This window comes from Quercus lobata, chromosome 2, assembly GCF_001633185.2.
Source record: "Quercus lobata isolate SW786 chromosome 2, ValleyOak3.0 Primary Assembly, whole genome shotgun sequence".
Classification (NCBI taxonomy): Eukaryota; Viridiplantae; Streptophyta; class Magnoliopsida; order Fagales; family Fagaceae; genus Quercus; species Quercus lobata.
The window spans coordinates 3458762-3475278 of NC_044905.1; the positions used below are offsets into that span (position 1 = coordinate 3458762).

General features: G+C 33.4%; 1 protein-coding gene across 3 annotated transcripts; it reads left to right on the forward strand.

Annotated features, from left to right (window-relative positions):
• The first annotated feature begins 1424 nt into the window (after positions 1-1424).
• LOC115974121 (protein MRG2-like) lies at positions 1425-13820 on the forward strand. Of its 3 annotated transcripts, none has more exons than XR_004087837.1 (10): positions 1425-1812; positions 1905-1958; positions 4469-4482; positions 5445-5590; positions 6820-6860; positions 7091-7195; positions 8069-8148; positions 9397-9566; positions 12683-12745; positions 12873-12959. XR_004087837.1 is itself a non-coding variant. In XM_031094337.1 (10 exons), the coding sequence occupies exons 1-10, from the start codon at positions 1654-1656 to the stop codon at positions 13466-13468; spliced, it is 933 nt and encodes a 310-aa protein (XP_030950197.1). In that variant the 5' UTR covers positions 1430-1653; the 3' UTR covers positions 13469-13820. The 3 variants fall into 3 exon arrangements, 2 of the variants coding, with proteins under 2 accessions (XP_030950197.1, XP_030950196.1); XM_031094337.1 differs by lacking the exon at positions 12683-12745 and adding an exon at positions 13387-13820 and having other exon boundaries at positions 1430-1812; positions 6823-6860; positions 12873-12957; XM_031094336.1 differs by lacking the exon at positions 12683-12745 and adding an exon at positions 13387-13820 and having other exon boundaries at positions 1436-1812; positions 12873-12957.
• Positions 13821-16517: the final 2697 nt, after the last annotated feature.

Consider the following 16517-nt stretch of genomic DNA (forward strand, 5'->3'; position numbering starts at 1 on the left):
CTATCCATCTGAGCTGAACTGGAGGAATGAAAGTAAAGACCGAGGAGAAAAGTAAAGTCCGAGGAGGGAATCGAAACGGTGAAATGAACGAAATTTACTGATACCTTCACAAAACGCTCAATGGGATGCCTGGAAATCTCTCTTGGAGGAGACGCTTCACGAAAAACGGCTATAGAGGCTTAGCGGACGCAAGTATTCGTAGATCTCTGGAGTTCGATGGAGTTCTCTGGAATCCTCTGGAGTTTATGAGATGCCGATAAAAAGAAAACTGAACCTCTCTGACATCTTATATAGCCGGGAGGAGAGAGAAAAGATCGCTCTTGCCTAAAAATTCGAGAAAAAATGATGGCCGTTCGATCCACGCCTCACCGTTGGATGAAGGGGACAGAAAGCCTCCGGAAGTAAATGGCCGTGTCTCGTAAATTGTAGCGCGTCCAGAGTAACTGCCCGCACGCGCGCCCCAAGCCTTCCTTACTTCCATCCTCTCACTAACATCAAAACCTCGCTTTTCTCCTCGGAAGGAGATAAAAACCAGAGTTTTGAGGGGCTATTGTGGGGCTCGGCCCAAAATAATGGGCTAGTTAAACTACGGGCCCGTCCGAGAAGCATCCTGTCCGAGGAGAAGTCATAGCCAAAACATTATTCAAACCCAATTGCGGTAAAAGAAACCTGTCCGAGGAGTAACTCCTCCTCGGACATTATGAAGTCCGGACCAAGAGCTCGCCCCAACCATTACAGTTCATCCTCCAAGCATATAAAAAAGAATAAAACCCAAAATATCTCATGGAAAGCTGCCACCACCACATTAAATGTGTCACAACCACCCTTTTGGCCGCATTAATGAGGAAAAGACTCCTAAATAGTATTACCTTGGCCACTGCAACTCACAAGGGAGTGATAAGGGTGTCTGATAGGACGGTGCTCAAGTGGGGGCTTAGATGATCAACAAGTGTAAGGTTCAGATAAGAAGGAGAGAGCTATATAATGTAGTGGAGTCCCTCAAAGAGGGGACGAAGAAATGTATTCGGGACTCAGGAAATAGAATCTTCTGTTAGATATCCATTCTTGTGTTTTTGTTTCTGCAATAATATTGTCCATACATCAAACCGACTAAGTCCACTGAGGCTAAGTTCTTTGACCCATTCTTTACAAAGATTTATTGTGTGTTGCGCCTTGAGCCAAGGCCTGATCAGTAGGGTTTGGACCAGGAAAATCGTGCAACTACAATTATGTAATAAGGAAATGTGAGTAAATTTATATAAATTATATTTTCCTTCATTTCACTTTTTTCTTCAAACAAACAAAATAATTTTTTATTTCTCCCCTTATCCACCTCTCCCAACCATAAAAAAAGAAAAGAAAAAGTGTTGTTTGTGAACTTGAATAAACGACAAGTCGCTGGTTAAGACTTCGATAAACGGCCAGCGGCCGTGCTTAACATTGCCGTTTCAATTTAGGCGCTAGAATCAAAGTTATTTATTTATTTTTTTCTTACTCAGAGAAATAACTGAAGTAGAGTGATTACACAGAGGCTTATTTAAAGAGCGAAACTGAAAAAAAAAAAAAGGCAAGAAACAAACAACGCAACCCAAAGATTCTTGATTCTTTTACTCTCACACACAAAATCCCCAAATTTTCATCACAGCGATCAAAATGGCGAGCACTGAAGCTTTGATCAGTGACTCGTCGGCGACGGAGTCCGATATGGACGTAGACGACGACCCCGATTCCGCTCCTAACATCGATTCCGCTCCTTTCTCCGAAGGAGAGAAAGTCCTCGCTTTTCATAGCTCTCTCATTTACGAAGCCAAGGTAAAGATAAAATAAAAAGAATGATTTTTCTTTGTTTTCGGATTTTTTTTGTTGACTTTGCGTTGTTAATGCTCTCTTTTTGATTTTGCAAGGTGAGAAAAATTGAGTACCGGAACAGGGAGTGGAGGTTTTTCGTGCATTACCTTGTAAGTTCTTGATTTCTTTGCTATTATTTCATATTTTTAAATATAATTTATCAATGATTATAATTCTGTTATGGACTCATTGTGTGTGTCTATATATATATATATATTGATAGAAACTTATTGTATGTTGATTGCGTTTGTATGTATGTACATAGGCGGTGTTTGGTTAGACGAAAATTGATTTCCGGAAAATAATTTCAGCATATACGGGGTTGGGGGCGACGGAAAATATTGGTCGAAGTTTTTCGGTTGACCATAAAGCAGTGGTGGCTAAGGAATTTTTTCAGGGTGGTCATTAAAAAAACTTAAATTAAACAAAATTTGATAAAATAAAATTTGAATATATTGATATCACAAAAAAGTGCAAATACATAAATTATTAAAATTTTATTTTACGAGTTTTCATATTTTGAAATTGATGTATAATAGTTTCGTTAACAATTCTATTAACTGCATCATTTTTAATGTATACAACCAAATAATCATTAAACTATTGATATCCCATCCAATTACGAACATCTTGCCTAATAATAAGTAACAATATAAACAAAATACATCATTTTTTTATTATTATTTTATTTTTTATGATCTATTCCAACCAATTTTTGTATTCTTTAAACTAATTAGTATTAAATAAACACGATGCTCCACTAATTTCTTTTTTAGGGAAATCATGGCCAAGAAGTTGACAAAAACCTCTTTGTAAATATGCTCTTCTTATTTCAACCTGATCATTAGGATGAAAAGATGAGATATTTTCTCATAGCCTATGATCTGCAAGAAAATTATTAAAGTCAATATGTATTTGCTTAGAATATTAATCTAGCAATACAAGTAATTTCCTTATAAGAAATTTGTTCATGGTGCAAAATAATAAATGGTAAAATATAAGTTCATTCAATATATTTAATTTAGGCATTCAACTGTTATATTAATCATATTCAATAAAGTATTTAGGGATTACTTAATTTAGTGCATATGCATATGTACAAAAGATATCACATTAATCCAACAAATTCAGCTAAAGACTAAAATAAACACTAATAGACTAGCCGTTTGAAAAGGTGTCTTTTGAGAACACAATCTAAAAATCACAATTAAACATTTGATTTGGGCTAAATTGTATTTGTTTGGGCAATTTTTGAGAAGTATTACATTCACAACATTTTTACGATACTTTTACAACAAATCATAGATGAGCAGTTTTTACTAGTTCTAATTTGAACCTACCACAAATTTCACTTTTATGTCCACCAATAACAGCCAGTAATAACTTAATTACTACTTAAGATTTATTTGTGAAATTGTTATGAAAATGTTGTAAAAATTGCATTTTTTGAAATTCTTTAATTCAATCTTCAATTGACCAAAATTTTGGAGAGATCAAATTTTATTTTTAATGGACTCAAATTTTTATTTAGGGTGTTCATGTTTTTTTCAGGGTGGTCAAGATTTTTTTCTAGGGCGGTCAACAACACATCAATTTAAAATTAAAAAATTTTAAGGTATTATAAAAAAAAAAAAAAAATTCAGGGTGGTCATATAACCACCCTGAGTGACATGTAGAGCCACCAGTGCCATAAAGTAAAGACATTTACAACAAAAATTGATTTATGCTTTCATTTTTTGTAAATCATTTTCCGCTTCACCTAAAACTTATCAGCGGAACCTCTGCCCCCACTAACGTTCCTGTTCTTTGGTGGCCAACCACTGCCACCACCACCGGTTCCGATCATAACTTTTTTATCTAAATTTTTCTTTTATTTATTTTTATTATATATGTGCTTCGGAGATGAGAGAATGTGAGACAGTAATATAAAATATTTTTTCCATAAGCATTTTCAGGAACGCAACCAAAGACTTAGAAAATAATTTATTTTTCAAAAAATATTTTCCGTCCAACCAAACACAGCTTTAGTATCTATGTAGTTGTAATGTGGCTTTTATTTCATACTCTGACTTTGTTTTGAAAAAGGATATTGATGGTAATTAGATTGGACTACATGGAATATCAAAGGAAATGCTAAGTAACAATTAAATCGATGAAAAATACTTAACCACGTAACAGCTAAGGAAATAATACGTTTTATGAATCAATGCAAATTAGTAACAACTACAATATTGAAATGTGTCTTGCATGTGTGTCTACTTTGAGATAAGAATCGTCTATTTATACTTGTGTTCTTGACAATTATACTCGGTTATTGACTTATTGTTGCCACATGGAGCTACATCCTCAACTGTCTACGACTCTTATCAATAAATCTCCAGGCGTTATCTTGTTATTTAAATCTTTCTAACAGTAGCAATCTTCATGAATCAAGCTCTAGTTCTGTTTTCGAATCCTGATGTTTCCACTTCATCTCCATGTTTTAAATGTGCCATGCTAGGTTTCAGGCCCTTTATGCGTGTCATTTCCCTGCAATGTCACTTGTCCTTCTATGGTGAACTTGTTTTAGAATTATTAATTAATTATATTCCTAACAGCATGCTCGCTTTCTCTTGTGCAGGGCTGGAGCAAAAAGTGAGTACAATGCTCCTTAAAGTACCTGACGTCTAATTTATTAAGTCGAAAAAAAATGTACCTGACATCCTAAAATTTCTGAATTCTGATTTAATGTTCTAATGTGCTGGCAGTTGGTAGTTGAAACTGGAGGTGTAGGTATTGTTTTTATTTTTTACCTCACAGATAATGGTTCAACACTTCTTTCTCATTCCGATCTTTTAGATACCCTTTTTTTTTAAATATTTAAAAAAAAAATATTTTTCTAAAATAACATTGCTCATTTTTTACCTCCAAATAATTTTTCTAATAAGTATTTTACCTCACAGATAACAGATCTAGCACTTCTGCATTTTTCATTTTGGGTGCAATGGTCTTTATCTCCAATCACAATATGCAACTATCCATATGTTTTTGTTGATTCTTTTAGAAATTTTCATTTTTAAAAAAAAATCTGTTCAATGTTCAAGTAGCCAGACAGAGAGTTGCAAATTTTCCATCTGCAATTTTTTTTAATGTTAAATAAGACTATCTTGAAAGCCTTACCAGGAAACCAAGCATTTAAATGGGGATGTGTATATTTGTGCATTCAAATGATGAAAAGTTTTTGTATAATCTGAAAGTTTTGCATTTGTACCCTTTGTTGCAGCACACCGGTCATTCAAAGTTTACTTCTAAGATTGGCGAGACCTCAAGATGTTTTTGTGACTTTCATTTGAATCACATTAAGGCCCTGTTCTTGAATTTTTATGGTGATCTTGATTTCTTTTATTGTTTGGCATATGTATTAGACCATGGAATATATTATTACTAGAGCTTTTGAATATGTTTACTTTAGAAATATACTATATTTAGAGGGAGAGAGGACAGAGGTTTTATGAGAGATGGAAAATGTACTTAAGCTTCTCCAAATTTTTGTGGCTTACCTTGTGCTTATGATCTCCTGGGAAGTCTTAATTTTTTTAGGCTTTGTTTTTCAACAGCTGGGATGAATGGGTAGGCTTGGATCGCTTGTTGAAGTTCACTGAGGAAAATGTGCAGAAGCAGCAGGCCCTTGTCCAGAAGCAGAGCATAGACAAGAATACAAAGCAAGTGCGAGCGTCACAGATTATACCAAAAATCCCCAACGGTTAGATTTACTCTCTTGCTCATTGCTTACTATTTTAACTCGAATATCAATATTTTTTGTTCTTCCCTTTAGGTCTCCACATTGATTGTGGCCCCTGGCATGGAGCTCAGGTGGTAATGGAAAGAAAATTTTTTATATATTGGATTATGTTGGGATTGGAAACTTATAATTATGGAAGTGCTATAAGAATTTCTGTGACTCTTTCATATTAAGACAACTTTAGTGCAGCGGGAAAGGCAAAGAGTTGTTAGAATTGCTAAATATTAAATGTTTTTTGTTGGATGTGACGATTTTCCCCCAAGTGAAACATGATGAATTAATATACTGTGGCTTTAAGGGGATTAGCCGATATTAATTAAAAGCAATGAGCTCTACTTCAAATGGCACCTTCTCGCTCCATAAGAAAGGGTGGAGGGTAAGGTTGTGGGTTTGAAACCCATTGGGTGCTTGGACTGAGAAGAGGGGTTCCACGGGAAGGGGATTGTAACATGAGAAAAGCAAGGAGATTTCTTAGGGTGATCCTTTTGGCGACGGATGCTCTATTACACTCATAGTCTGTGTGTAAACTTGTAAAAAAAATTCATACAAATCAATGGATCAGGCAGGGGTTGGCTTCCATCTTCTCTCCTTTAATCTTGGATAATGCACTCTCCATTTGTCACCTTCTGTATATCTGATAGTTCGCATAAGCAAGTTTATTATCTCAGGCATGCATGTAGCCATGAATATACATGTGCCTAGGAACTTTTTTTGTTGGAAGAAACATGATGATTGGGGGAAGAATGAGTATTTCAAAATAACAACCTCGTAATATACTCATTTTCTGAAGAAAAGAACATGAACAGAATCCACTGCCTTTTGACAATAATTTGCAGCTTGCCAGGCTCAGCCGCTGGTGTTTAACATAGGATACTGTCATTCTGATCATCTGATATATGGCATTGACTATTGATTTTTCTTAAGAGACTTCATTGATATTCGGAATATATATAGAAGCCCGTCTGTACACAAATTATTATTATTTTACAATTTTAAATTTGTGGATAACACTGAACGCATATCAGTCAACAGGTACATCTGGTCTTATCTTTGAAAGAAAGGAAAAAAAAAAAAAAAAACCCCCTTTTTGACTGCAATTTCCAAATATCTGGTATTTATTATTTAAAAAAGAAAGAAAGAGATATTGTTCTTTGCTCTTTTTCTGAGCTACTCTGGGAAATTGTATGCAGCAGCTAGAGCCAAGAAGCGAAAGAATGACGCTGCTAGTAAGGTATTGCCTAAAACACTTCCATTTTGCCCATGCATGATTATGTGCTTTTTGCATAAATCCTGATTAATTAAGATGCATCAGTTTGATAGTTCATTATCAGCCAGATGATTTTCTTTACTTCATTCAAGATCTTGTTAGCTTTTCCGTTGTTAGTTTGCCTTCTTTTTCCCTTGATAATTAATTGTTAGTTTGCTATCTTTTTATTGAGTCAATTGTTTATGAACTGTTAGGAGAAAGGCATGATACCACTGGACAAGCTTGCGAATATCCAAATTCCACCACCACTAAAGAAGCAATTAGTTGATGATTGTGACTTTATTACTCATTTAGGCAAGGTACCATATCCTCTATGTTTTACTGTACATTTGAGATTTCTAGTCTTCAGATGATGCCTAATTTGGTGTTGGAACGTGGTTGCTGTAAAATGCTTCAGTAGACTTGCTAGAGTTAGTGAATTGATTCTTTTTTTTTCTTTTTTCTTCCCTTTTCCCATGGTGTAATCAACCTCTATATCTTAGCCACTGACCTAATTTTGTGGGATTTTTATTTACAGCTAGGAACATGCCTCGGCATGCATTCAGTGCATTTGTTAATTCCTACTTTGAATATTAAAGAAACTCATGTACATAGTTGATCCCTTTTTTATCATTGATAACCAACTACCTGGTAACTAATGTAACTACCTGTTAGAATGACACAACTATTGGAATTCTAACTAGGATATAAATGAGTCAGAGGACTGATTTTCATTGTCATTGTTCTAGCCATATTTGCTTTATCAACCAAAGTTTTTTCTTAATAATCTTTCTTGGTTCTTACATGGTTACATCACTGCTATTGGGGATTTATGGAAGAAAACTTTATTACATGGTTTGAGCATATTTTGCATTATCAAGTGCATTTCATTCTTAATTGTGTTACATGTTTGTTGTGTGGTTTCATGACCAAGGATTTATGGATGAACATTCTATTTTTTTGATAAGTATGGAAGAACATTTTATAATATGAAATACCATATGTATGCAATGAGTTTCTAATATCAATCATTAATTAAGCAACTAAATATATTGCAAATGACTAACTAAGCATTACCAGTTAATCATTATTTTAATTTCTAGTTTATTTTTGTATATTTTGGTTTTTTATTTTTTTTAATGTATTTATCACTTGTAAAAGATTTTGGTTTATGTTCATGTTCTCTCTTGCAGCTTGTTAAACTTCCACGTGCCCCAAATGTTGATGAAATATTGAAGAAGTATCTTGGTTACAGGATGAAGAAGGATAACTTGTAAGTTCATTCCCTGTTTTTTTGGCCACTTCTCAGTCTTTTACTTTTTGGTTTGCTAAATTTCAAGTCTTTCTCGTATAGTGGACCATAATTTACAGAATTTATTTTGTTGTAATGTTTACTTGGCACCTATTTCTTTACCTGTAAAATACTACACTAGGTTTTTTTTTTTGGCTGGTTTTTAACAAAATGCATCGTCAACTGACTTATTCTTTAAAATAAGTGGTTTTTGATTTTTGTATGGCTTCTTTTTATAGAACTAGATTTTGAAGACTCAACCCAACTAAGCCTTAATTTAAATCAAATTGGGGTTGGCTATGAACCTCTTCAACTAATCAGGGTGTTGACCACATGTATTGTTTTCTGCCATACTGTAGATTCTTTGTCACCTCCCAGTTTAATAGTATTTCTTCACTATTTATACCTGTGCTATTTTATCCTCCCTCTACTTAATTTTCACTCCATCAAAATGAATTAAACATTCCTTTTAACATGTGCATTAATCATTCTTATGCACATGGCCAAACCATTGTTATCTACTATTTTGCATATTAGTCATCTTTACATTTGAATGGATGGCATCATTCTTTATCTTATATTTCCTAGTATTTCTGCTTATCCATCTCAGCATTCTAATTTCAACTACACTCATGTATGAATAGGTTGCTTTTTAACTGTCCAACAATTTGTAGCATAGACCATAGTGAGTTTTATAGCAATCTTATAGCCCTTCAGCTGATACAGTATTCCCGATATACTTCTCTCTCCTTCACTCCGTTCTTATTCAATGACCCAAATCCTCCTCAGTCATCCCATCCTTACAAATTATTGAACCAAGATATTGAAATGGTCAGTCTTCTAACCAATTTAATCTTATAAGAAAATTTTAAAATAAAATTCAATAATTGTTCATTTAGTAATCATTTAGATTAGAGTGTTTAAAGAGAGGATGTACATTGATATAGTTTGCATTACTGTATCTAGTTCTGAAGGCCAGAGAAATATGAAAAAGAGCACCTTGGTGTAAATGCCCTCAAGTGTTAAACTTACTATTGATGCATCTTGCAACTTCTGTATTTAGACATTACTTTCCTATGCAATTTTTGTTGTGTGTGAAGTTCTTTTAGTATCATGTTTTCGGAATTGATGCATTCGTGTCTTGGTAATTACCTATTGTTAGTGTTCTGGTGTTCATGTTTTTGTGTGTTGTCATTGTTCTTTCTCTGTAACGTAATTAAATGGATATAGGATAGCTGATTCAGTGGGAGAAATTCTGAAAGGATTACGTTGTTACTTCGACAAAGCATTGCCAGCAATACTTCTATATAAAAGTGAGCGTCGGCAATATAAAGAAGCAATTTCAGTTGATGTCTCTCCTTCGACTGTATATGGTGCTGAACATCTATTGCGCCTCTTTGGTATGTTTATCCTTTTATGCTAGAAGTCAATTATTTTCTTGGGAAAATTTGTTACATTTTCTGGGTTTTAAATAGCAATAATCTTGATTTATTATAATTTAAATAAATTAATCAACAGATGTTGTGTCTCTTTTGTGAAGTTTGATTTGTAGGATGATTCTAGTTTTTTTACCTTAAATATATTTATGCTTATTGTTTTAATAACCAGCCATATCATAATTATGTAGAATGTGGAAGTTTCGACATTTATCAAACATGTTGAGGGCAATAGGGCTGGCTAAATGAGTAATTCTTCCTGCCATGCCCCTATCAAAATTGACTGGCTGGCAGAGTTCTACTTCTACCAGGATAAATTTTTTAGACAACTGTCGGGTCTGTATATCTTCTACTAAAGCTAAACTTTATATATATCAGGGGTTCTGTATAAATAAAATGATGCAGCACAAAATTCTTAAAGGGAACTGAGAATAAACAAATGAATAGAAAAATAAAAATAAGGATAAAATACACACACCACCCCTGTGGTATACCCTTAAAACATGAAAAACTATATTATTTTTACCTATCCAAAAAAAAAAAAAAAAAAATGAAACTATTCTATGGTTTATTTTGTAACACTTTTTTTTTTTTTTTTTGATAAGTAAAGGAAATTTTATTCAAGAACTTAATAATGAGTCACCCGAGTATATAGGAAGTATACAGCCGGGGACCAACATAATCAAATACATAAATTACAAGCATCTATCAAATCATAGACCGAAGAAATAGAATGACTTCTTACGGTAGACATCCAGTCCGATAAAGTTTTAAAGAAGAAAAGTTTTAAATCAGCTATAGTCCTTTCAGAATCTTCAAAACACCGGTTGTTTTTCTCCTGCCAAATGCACCACATCAAACAATGAGGGATGACCATCCAAATAACACCATTACGATGATGACCAAAATTTCCTTGCCAACAAGCAAGGAGCTCAACTACAATCTTTGGCATTGCCCAGCGGATACCAAACAAGGTGAACACCATAGACCACAACTTATAAACAATAGGACAATGTAGTAAAAGGTGGTCTACAGATTCTCCATTATTTTTGCACATATAACACCAATCGAGAATCAACACCTTCTTCTTATGTAAATTATCAATAGTCAAGATCATTCCTAAAGCTGCAGTCCAAACAAAAAATGCAACTTTGGAAGGAACCTTTTGCTTCCAAATACTTCTCCAAGGGAAGGATTGAGTACATACATCCAATAAAGCCTGATAGTAACTGCTTACCTCAAAACCCTTGCTCTTAGCAGTTGTCCAACACATCTTATCCTCACTAATACCTCTCAATGAGACTCCATATATAACATTCCAAAAAATAGACAAAGAATCTGATTCCCTATCATGAATTTCTTGTAGGAATTCTAAGTCCCAAAAAAGAACCCAGTTAGGAAACTGCATGAGATCAGCCACATAAGCCTCCTTATCATTACTAATTTTGAATAAATCTGGAAAACACATACTCAAAGGATTATCCCCACACCAGACATCATGCCAAAATTTCACTCTAGTCCCATCTCCAATCTGAAACTGAATGTAATGAGAAAAAGTAGACCAACCACTACTGATAGTTTTCCATAAACTCACCCCATAGGAGCCTGGAACAGAATTAGAGCACCAATATCCTGCCTCAGCTCCATATTTAGCCCTTATAACCCTTCTCCATAGCGCTTCTCTCTCATACCCAAATCTTTACAACCATTTTCCCAATAATGCTACATTAAAGTATCTCAAGTTTCGAATTGCTAGACCCCCAGATTGGATAGGAGAGCATACCTTGGATCAATTCACCCCAAAGAAAATTTCGTTGAAGTTACCTTCCTTGTGGTTTGCTTTATGAGGCATTTTTGCTAATTTAATGAAATTTGATGATATTACCAGTGCCAACAACACCCATTGGAAAATGAACTTAGGAATCAGCACTACTATGCCATTGGAAAATTGCAATAGAAATTTTAAATCAAGCTTGTTTCCATTGGAGTATAATAGCTAATTATATAGGCTACTGGGATTCAACCTTAATTCTTAACTAACTTGGGCCAAGGTCCAATTATTGAATTCATAAATAACCTTTACTCTAGGAAATGAAGTAAAATGCCAATAACTTAATAAACAAATATGACCTAAAATAAAATCCAATGGACCAATAGTAAAAATAAAATTGACTTCTAAAAATGAATAGAACTACATTAAATAAAATTGTTTTTGTGCTCCCTGCATCATAAAATATGCTAGGAGACCACGAGTTATGGAAAATGGAAATTACTGTATACATTTGTTAATCTATGCTAGTACATTTTCTGGTAGTCTATGGTAGCACTTGTCCAATAATCATCAATTGCATTGAGCTGATCTTGAAACAGTCCCAAAAATCCTTCCTGACTTTTATCAAAATTTTAATTCATTTAGTTTTGAGTGGTTTATGTGTAGATTTGTTTCTGTTCTCAGTTTAAAACTATTTTTGTATCTAATGCTAAAACAAGGAAAATGCGGGAAATGTTTGGTAGATTTACCCTTATTAGCTTAATTATGAGTTTGTGTAGTGAATTGCATCATTTGTTATCTTACAAGATCTCATATTACCGAAGTCCTAGCTAATCAATGTTTCTATGCAAGTTATTAAATATTCTTAAATGTTATAACATTAAATGTAATTACAATGGAAATTATTTTTAACTACATTTTTTTTAATTAATATTTATAACTAGTTTAATTTGGTAATTTGAGGAAGTAGCCTTGTTTAATAAATTTTTTCTTACTTACCAAAAAGAAGAAGATATGGTGCCAGCTAAATCTAGGATATGCAGTTTTGAACTTGTCTATTACTACTTACAAAAACTTGTCTATTGCTGATTTTAAATGCGTAGCTTGAGATATAAAAGATGTCAACTCATATGATATCAAACTGATTTTTTCTTTCTCAAAAATTAGTTAAAAATTGAAAAGGATATATTGGCTGATGATTGATCTCCAAGATATATGTGTATGTTTTATATTGATTTTGGACAACTAAGACATTTTGAATATTTATTATATTGCCTAACAAATATTGTGGTGCTTGTTGGATTTGCAGAGTAATTGATGACTGTAAATGTGGATTGCTACTGTTGCTGGACATGTGCTGTTGTATTTAATTGTGAATATTCCTAGACTAGAATTGCTTGATGTAGCATCTTTTGGCTTATGTGTTTCCTTTTGGTGTTATAAAAAGTGCTAGTCATCTTTACTTCATTTTTATAATGTTATTCTTTTGGTATTTGCAGTTAAGTTGCCTGAGTTATTGTACTATGCTAACATCGAAGAGGAGACATTGTTGGAGCTGCAGCAAGAATTAGTCGAGTTTCTCAAGTATAACTTCTAACCACCATTCTAACATGTGTCTGTGAGAAAAACACAATTGAGAGTATAAGAATACAATCTTTATAATTGCATAAGATGATTTATGCTACTTATAAAAAAACCAAAAAACCAAAAAACATAAAAAACTGTGATGAATGGTGACATTTATGGAACAACTTGCACACTTAACTTTGCTTACATTTTTTCTTGGAAGTTTGTGATGATTTGGCTGTCTAGAGCACCAAAAAATGTTCATTTAAATGAATATAAAGTGTCTTTAGAGTGAAGTGCGTTACTTTATTTATACTTCTAGGTTTTTGTTTAGGGGAAAAAGGTTTAGATAACTTGCCTCAAACATGTCATTTTATTGAAATTTTCAAGAATGACATTCCATCATCATTATACTCATTCTGAGAGATCATACATCTTGTGATTCAGGTTCTTACAGAAGCATCGGAGTGCATTTTTCCTCTCAACTTACCATGTGCCAGAAGATATTGAAACCAGCACCAACAAGTAAGATGTCTAGGTCAAAGATGTATTTGCAACAAATTGAGTATAGAATACCATAGAACTAGCTAGAGCTTTAGGTTGATGTATAATCACCTTTTAGATTTGATATTTTCCTGGATTCCAAAATTTGAGAAACCAGATGTCTGTGTTTCATGTTATTAGTTTTGAAATGTCTTTGTAAACGAGGGTACATTGCGGGCAATGTATATGGGAGAAACATGCCGGACAGACATATTGCCCTGTAAAGGCCTGTAGTGTACCCCAGATATATGTCATTATCTAATAGCCCTGGATAGGAACAGTATGAACAATTGTAAATGGTGGAAATTTGGTGAATGGAAATGAGACTACCTGACAGAAGTGTGTATTAGGAAGTTGCATGTGATTTAAATTTTGCTTACAAAATGCTTTTTATTGTTGGAACTATGTTTAGCACTTTTAATGTTTACAAAAGTCAACCATCTCTATATTAATTTATCAAAGTTTGTAACAAGCCACTGAAAAAATTAAATCAAATCAAACCAAAATTTTGATTGATGCATAATATTTTTTTAAAAAAGGTATAGAATTACTACAAATTTCTAAACTAAAAACTCATAAATTGATATGAAAATAAATTTGATTAATAGTACTACCTTGACAAGATAATAAATGTGTTTATATTTAAATTACTTTTTGTGGTTGGTGACATATTAATTTGTAAGATCTATGTAGGGAAATTTATAATATTTTTTGGGAAATAATTCTTACACACTTGTGTTTTTAAAATGTTACTAGCAACAAATCACAATTTATAATTTTTAAGCAAATCAGATTTGCTGGTCACTAGCAACAAATCAAGACCAAGCTTGGGTTCACTTGCTAATTAAATGCAAAATACCTAGAAAGAAAGAACTTTCCAAAAGCCATAAGATGTAAGCATTCATCCTGGTTGTGGAAAGGTATTTAGGTTTTGGTCCTAAAAATGCTTGTTTCCAAATTAGGACTTACTCACTACAAAAAAAAAGGTCTAAAGCTGCGTTTCAAAAACGCAGCTTTAGACCCCAAAAACGCGGCTATAGGTTTTTAGCTGCGTTTCCTATGGCCGCGTTTATAAACGCGGCCTAAAGTCCGCAGCTCAAAGCCTATAGCCGCGTTTTCTAACCGCGGCTATAGGATTCGACCTATAGCTGCGATTTTGGAAACGCAGCAGTAGACCCCAACCTATAGCCGCGATTATTAGAAACGCGGCTCTAGGAGAGTTTTCAGCTGCGGTTATTAACGCGGCTAAAGTTTCGGACCTATAGCCGCGTTTTTAAAACGCGGCTATAGGTTGTTTCAAGAAGCTGAATAAGAGTCTATAGCGGCGTTTTGAGCGCAGCTCAAACCTATCCTATAGCGGCGTTTCTAAGAAACGCGGCTATAGTCCCAGTTTGAGCTGCGTTTTATAGGTCTTTTCCCAGCGCCGTTGAACAACCTATAGCCGTCTTCAACAGGAATGCACTTCTGAAATTGTCACTTCAATTGTATCCTTTGTGTCCCCTATATTATGTTTGATCTGATAATGTGAATGGCGAATTATACATATCTTCCTATACTTCAGATAAACACATTAATACAGATATTCGGAGCCTAAATGAAACAAAGATTTTTTAAAAGTAAATTCATCCTACTGAGACAATAGAAACTTTAATATCATTTTGTTATAAGTATAATTAATCACAGTAAGTTTATGTATTAAAAAAGTGAAGTATAGAACACAACACAAAGGTTTTGTGTTTGAGATTAAATTCTATAAGGACGTGGTGTAAAACTCATGTTTTATCCCTCCAATCCCAACATGCCACATTATCTTATTACATATTTAAGAATAAACACAATCAAACTCAATCAATTCTAATACCCATATATAAATCCAACCAAATTGGGAATCTATTGAGATGTTATTAGGTGTGGTAGGATGTATTGAATTTTAATAAATTTTAAATAAAATGCTGATGTTGCAATCACTTATTGGATGGTGTAAAACATAGGTTTTACACCCCATCCTTATAGAATTTAATCTCTTTGTGTTTATATGATTCAATTTTGTATTTTTTAACCAAATGTGGTTCAGCTTTAAATCTATTTCCATAAGCAATAACAATATATAAGTTTCACCAAGCAAAATAGAGAATTGTAAGAATGCAGACAACAATTTTTTCAGAAAGAAAAAATCAGAACTCTCTCTCATAAAAAAACATGACAAAAGAATTTGGTTTTAAATTATTTGCAGCAACTTAAACTCTCTCTATAAAATAGAGAATAATGCTAGGAACACCTATCTTTCCACATCCGAGTTTACACTTTACTTGTTAACTCCTGATTGGATTTTAACATTTTCACGTAAATTCCTAACATTATTCTAAAATGAACACGCGTCAGATATGTAGAAACCCGCAAACAAAGTCAGCATAGTTGACTTGTATTCGGGAATATTGTCTAATCTAAGTACGAATTAGAGTCAATACAAGCCATATTTTGTTTGTGTTTCCAAACCTACTTTCTAATGTGTGTAATTTATTGTGACGTGGAGAATGGAATACCTTGCATCAAGTAATAAGGCAAAAAAGAAAAAAATTCCTGCAAGAGGAAAAAAAAAGTTGAAGGCTGATCTTTTGCATGTATTTGATCAAATATTTTCATTTTTTATTAAATAAAAGTATGCGAATTCCATTGACTAGACCATTATTTTAAAGCACATGCATTTAAAAAAAATTTATAATTCTATCAATGATCATCACCATTCTTTTCATTTGGCCTCTAATCAAAAGAAAAGCAAAAAAAACCTTTGCTACTATGAATATGTAAAATCTGACACAAAAAAAGCTTAATTGACATGAGTCCTCAATGCAGAAATGACTTTTCAATTCTCCATCTCCTAAAGTTTAGACAATTATGTAGAGGGAATTAAGAATATTTTTCCAAAGGGGATTCAAGTCATTGATCAGAAGAAGGTGGGACTCTTGGACCTTGTAATTGTATCTACACTTGGCTCCTATAAGGCACTGGAAGAATTCCTTGGTTTGAAGCTTATA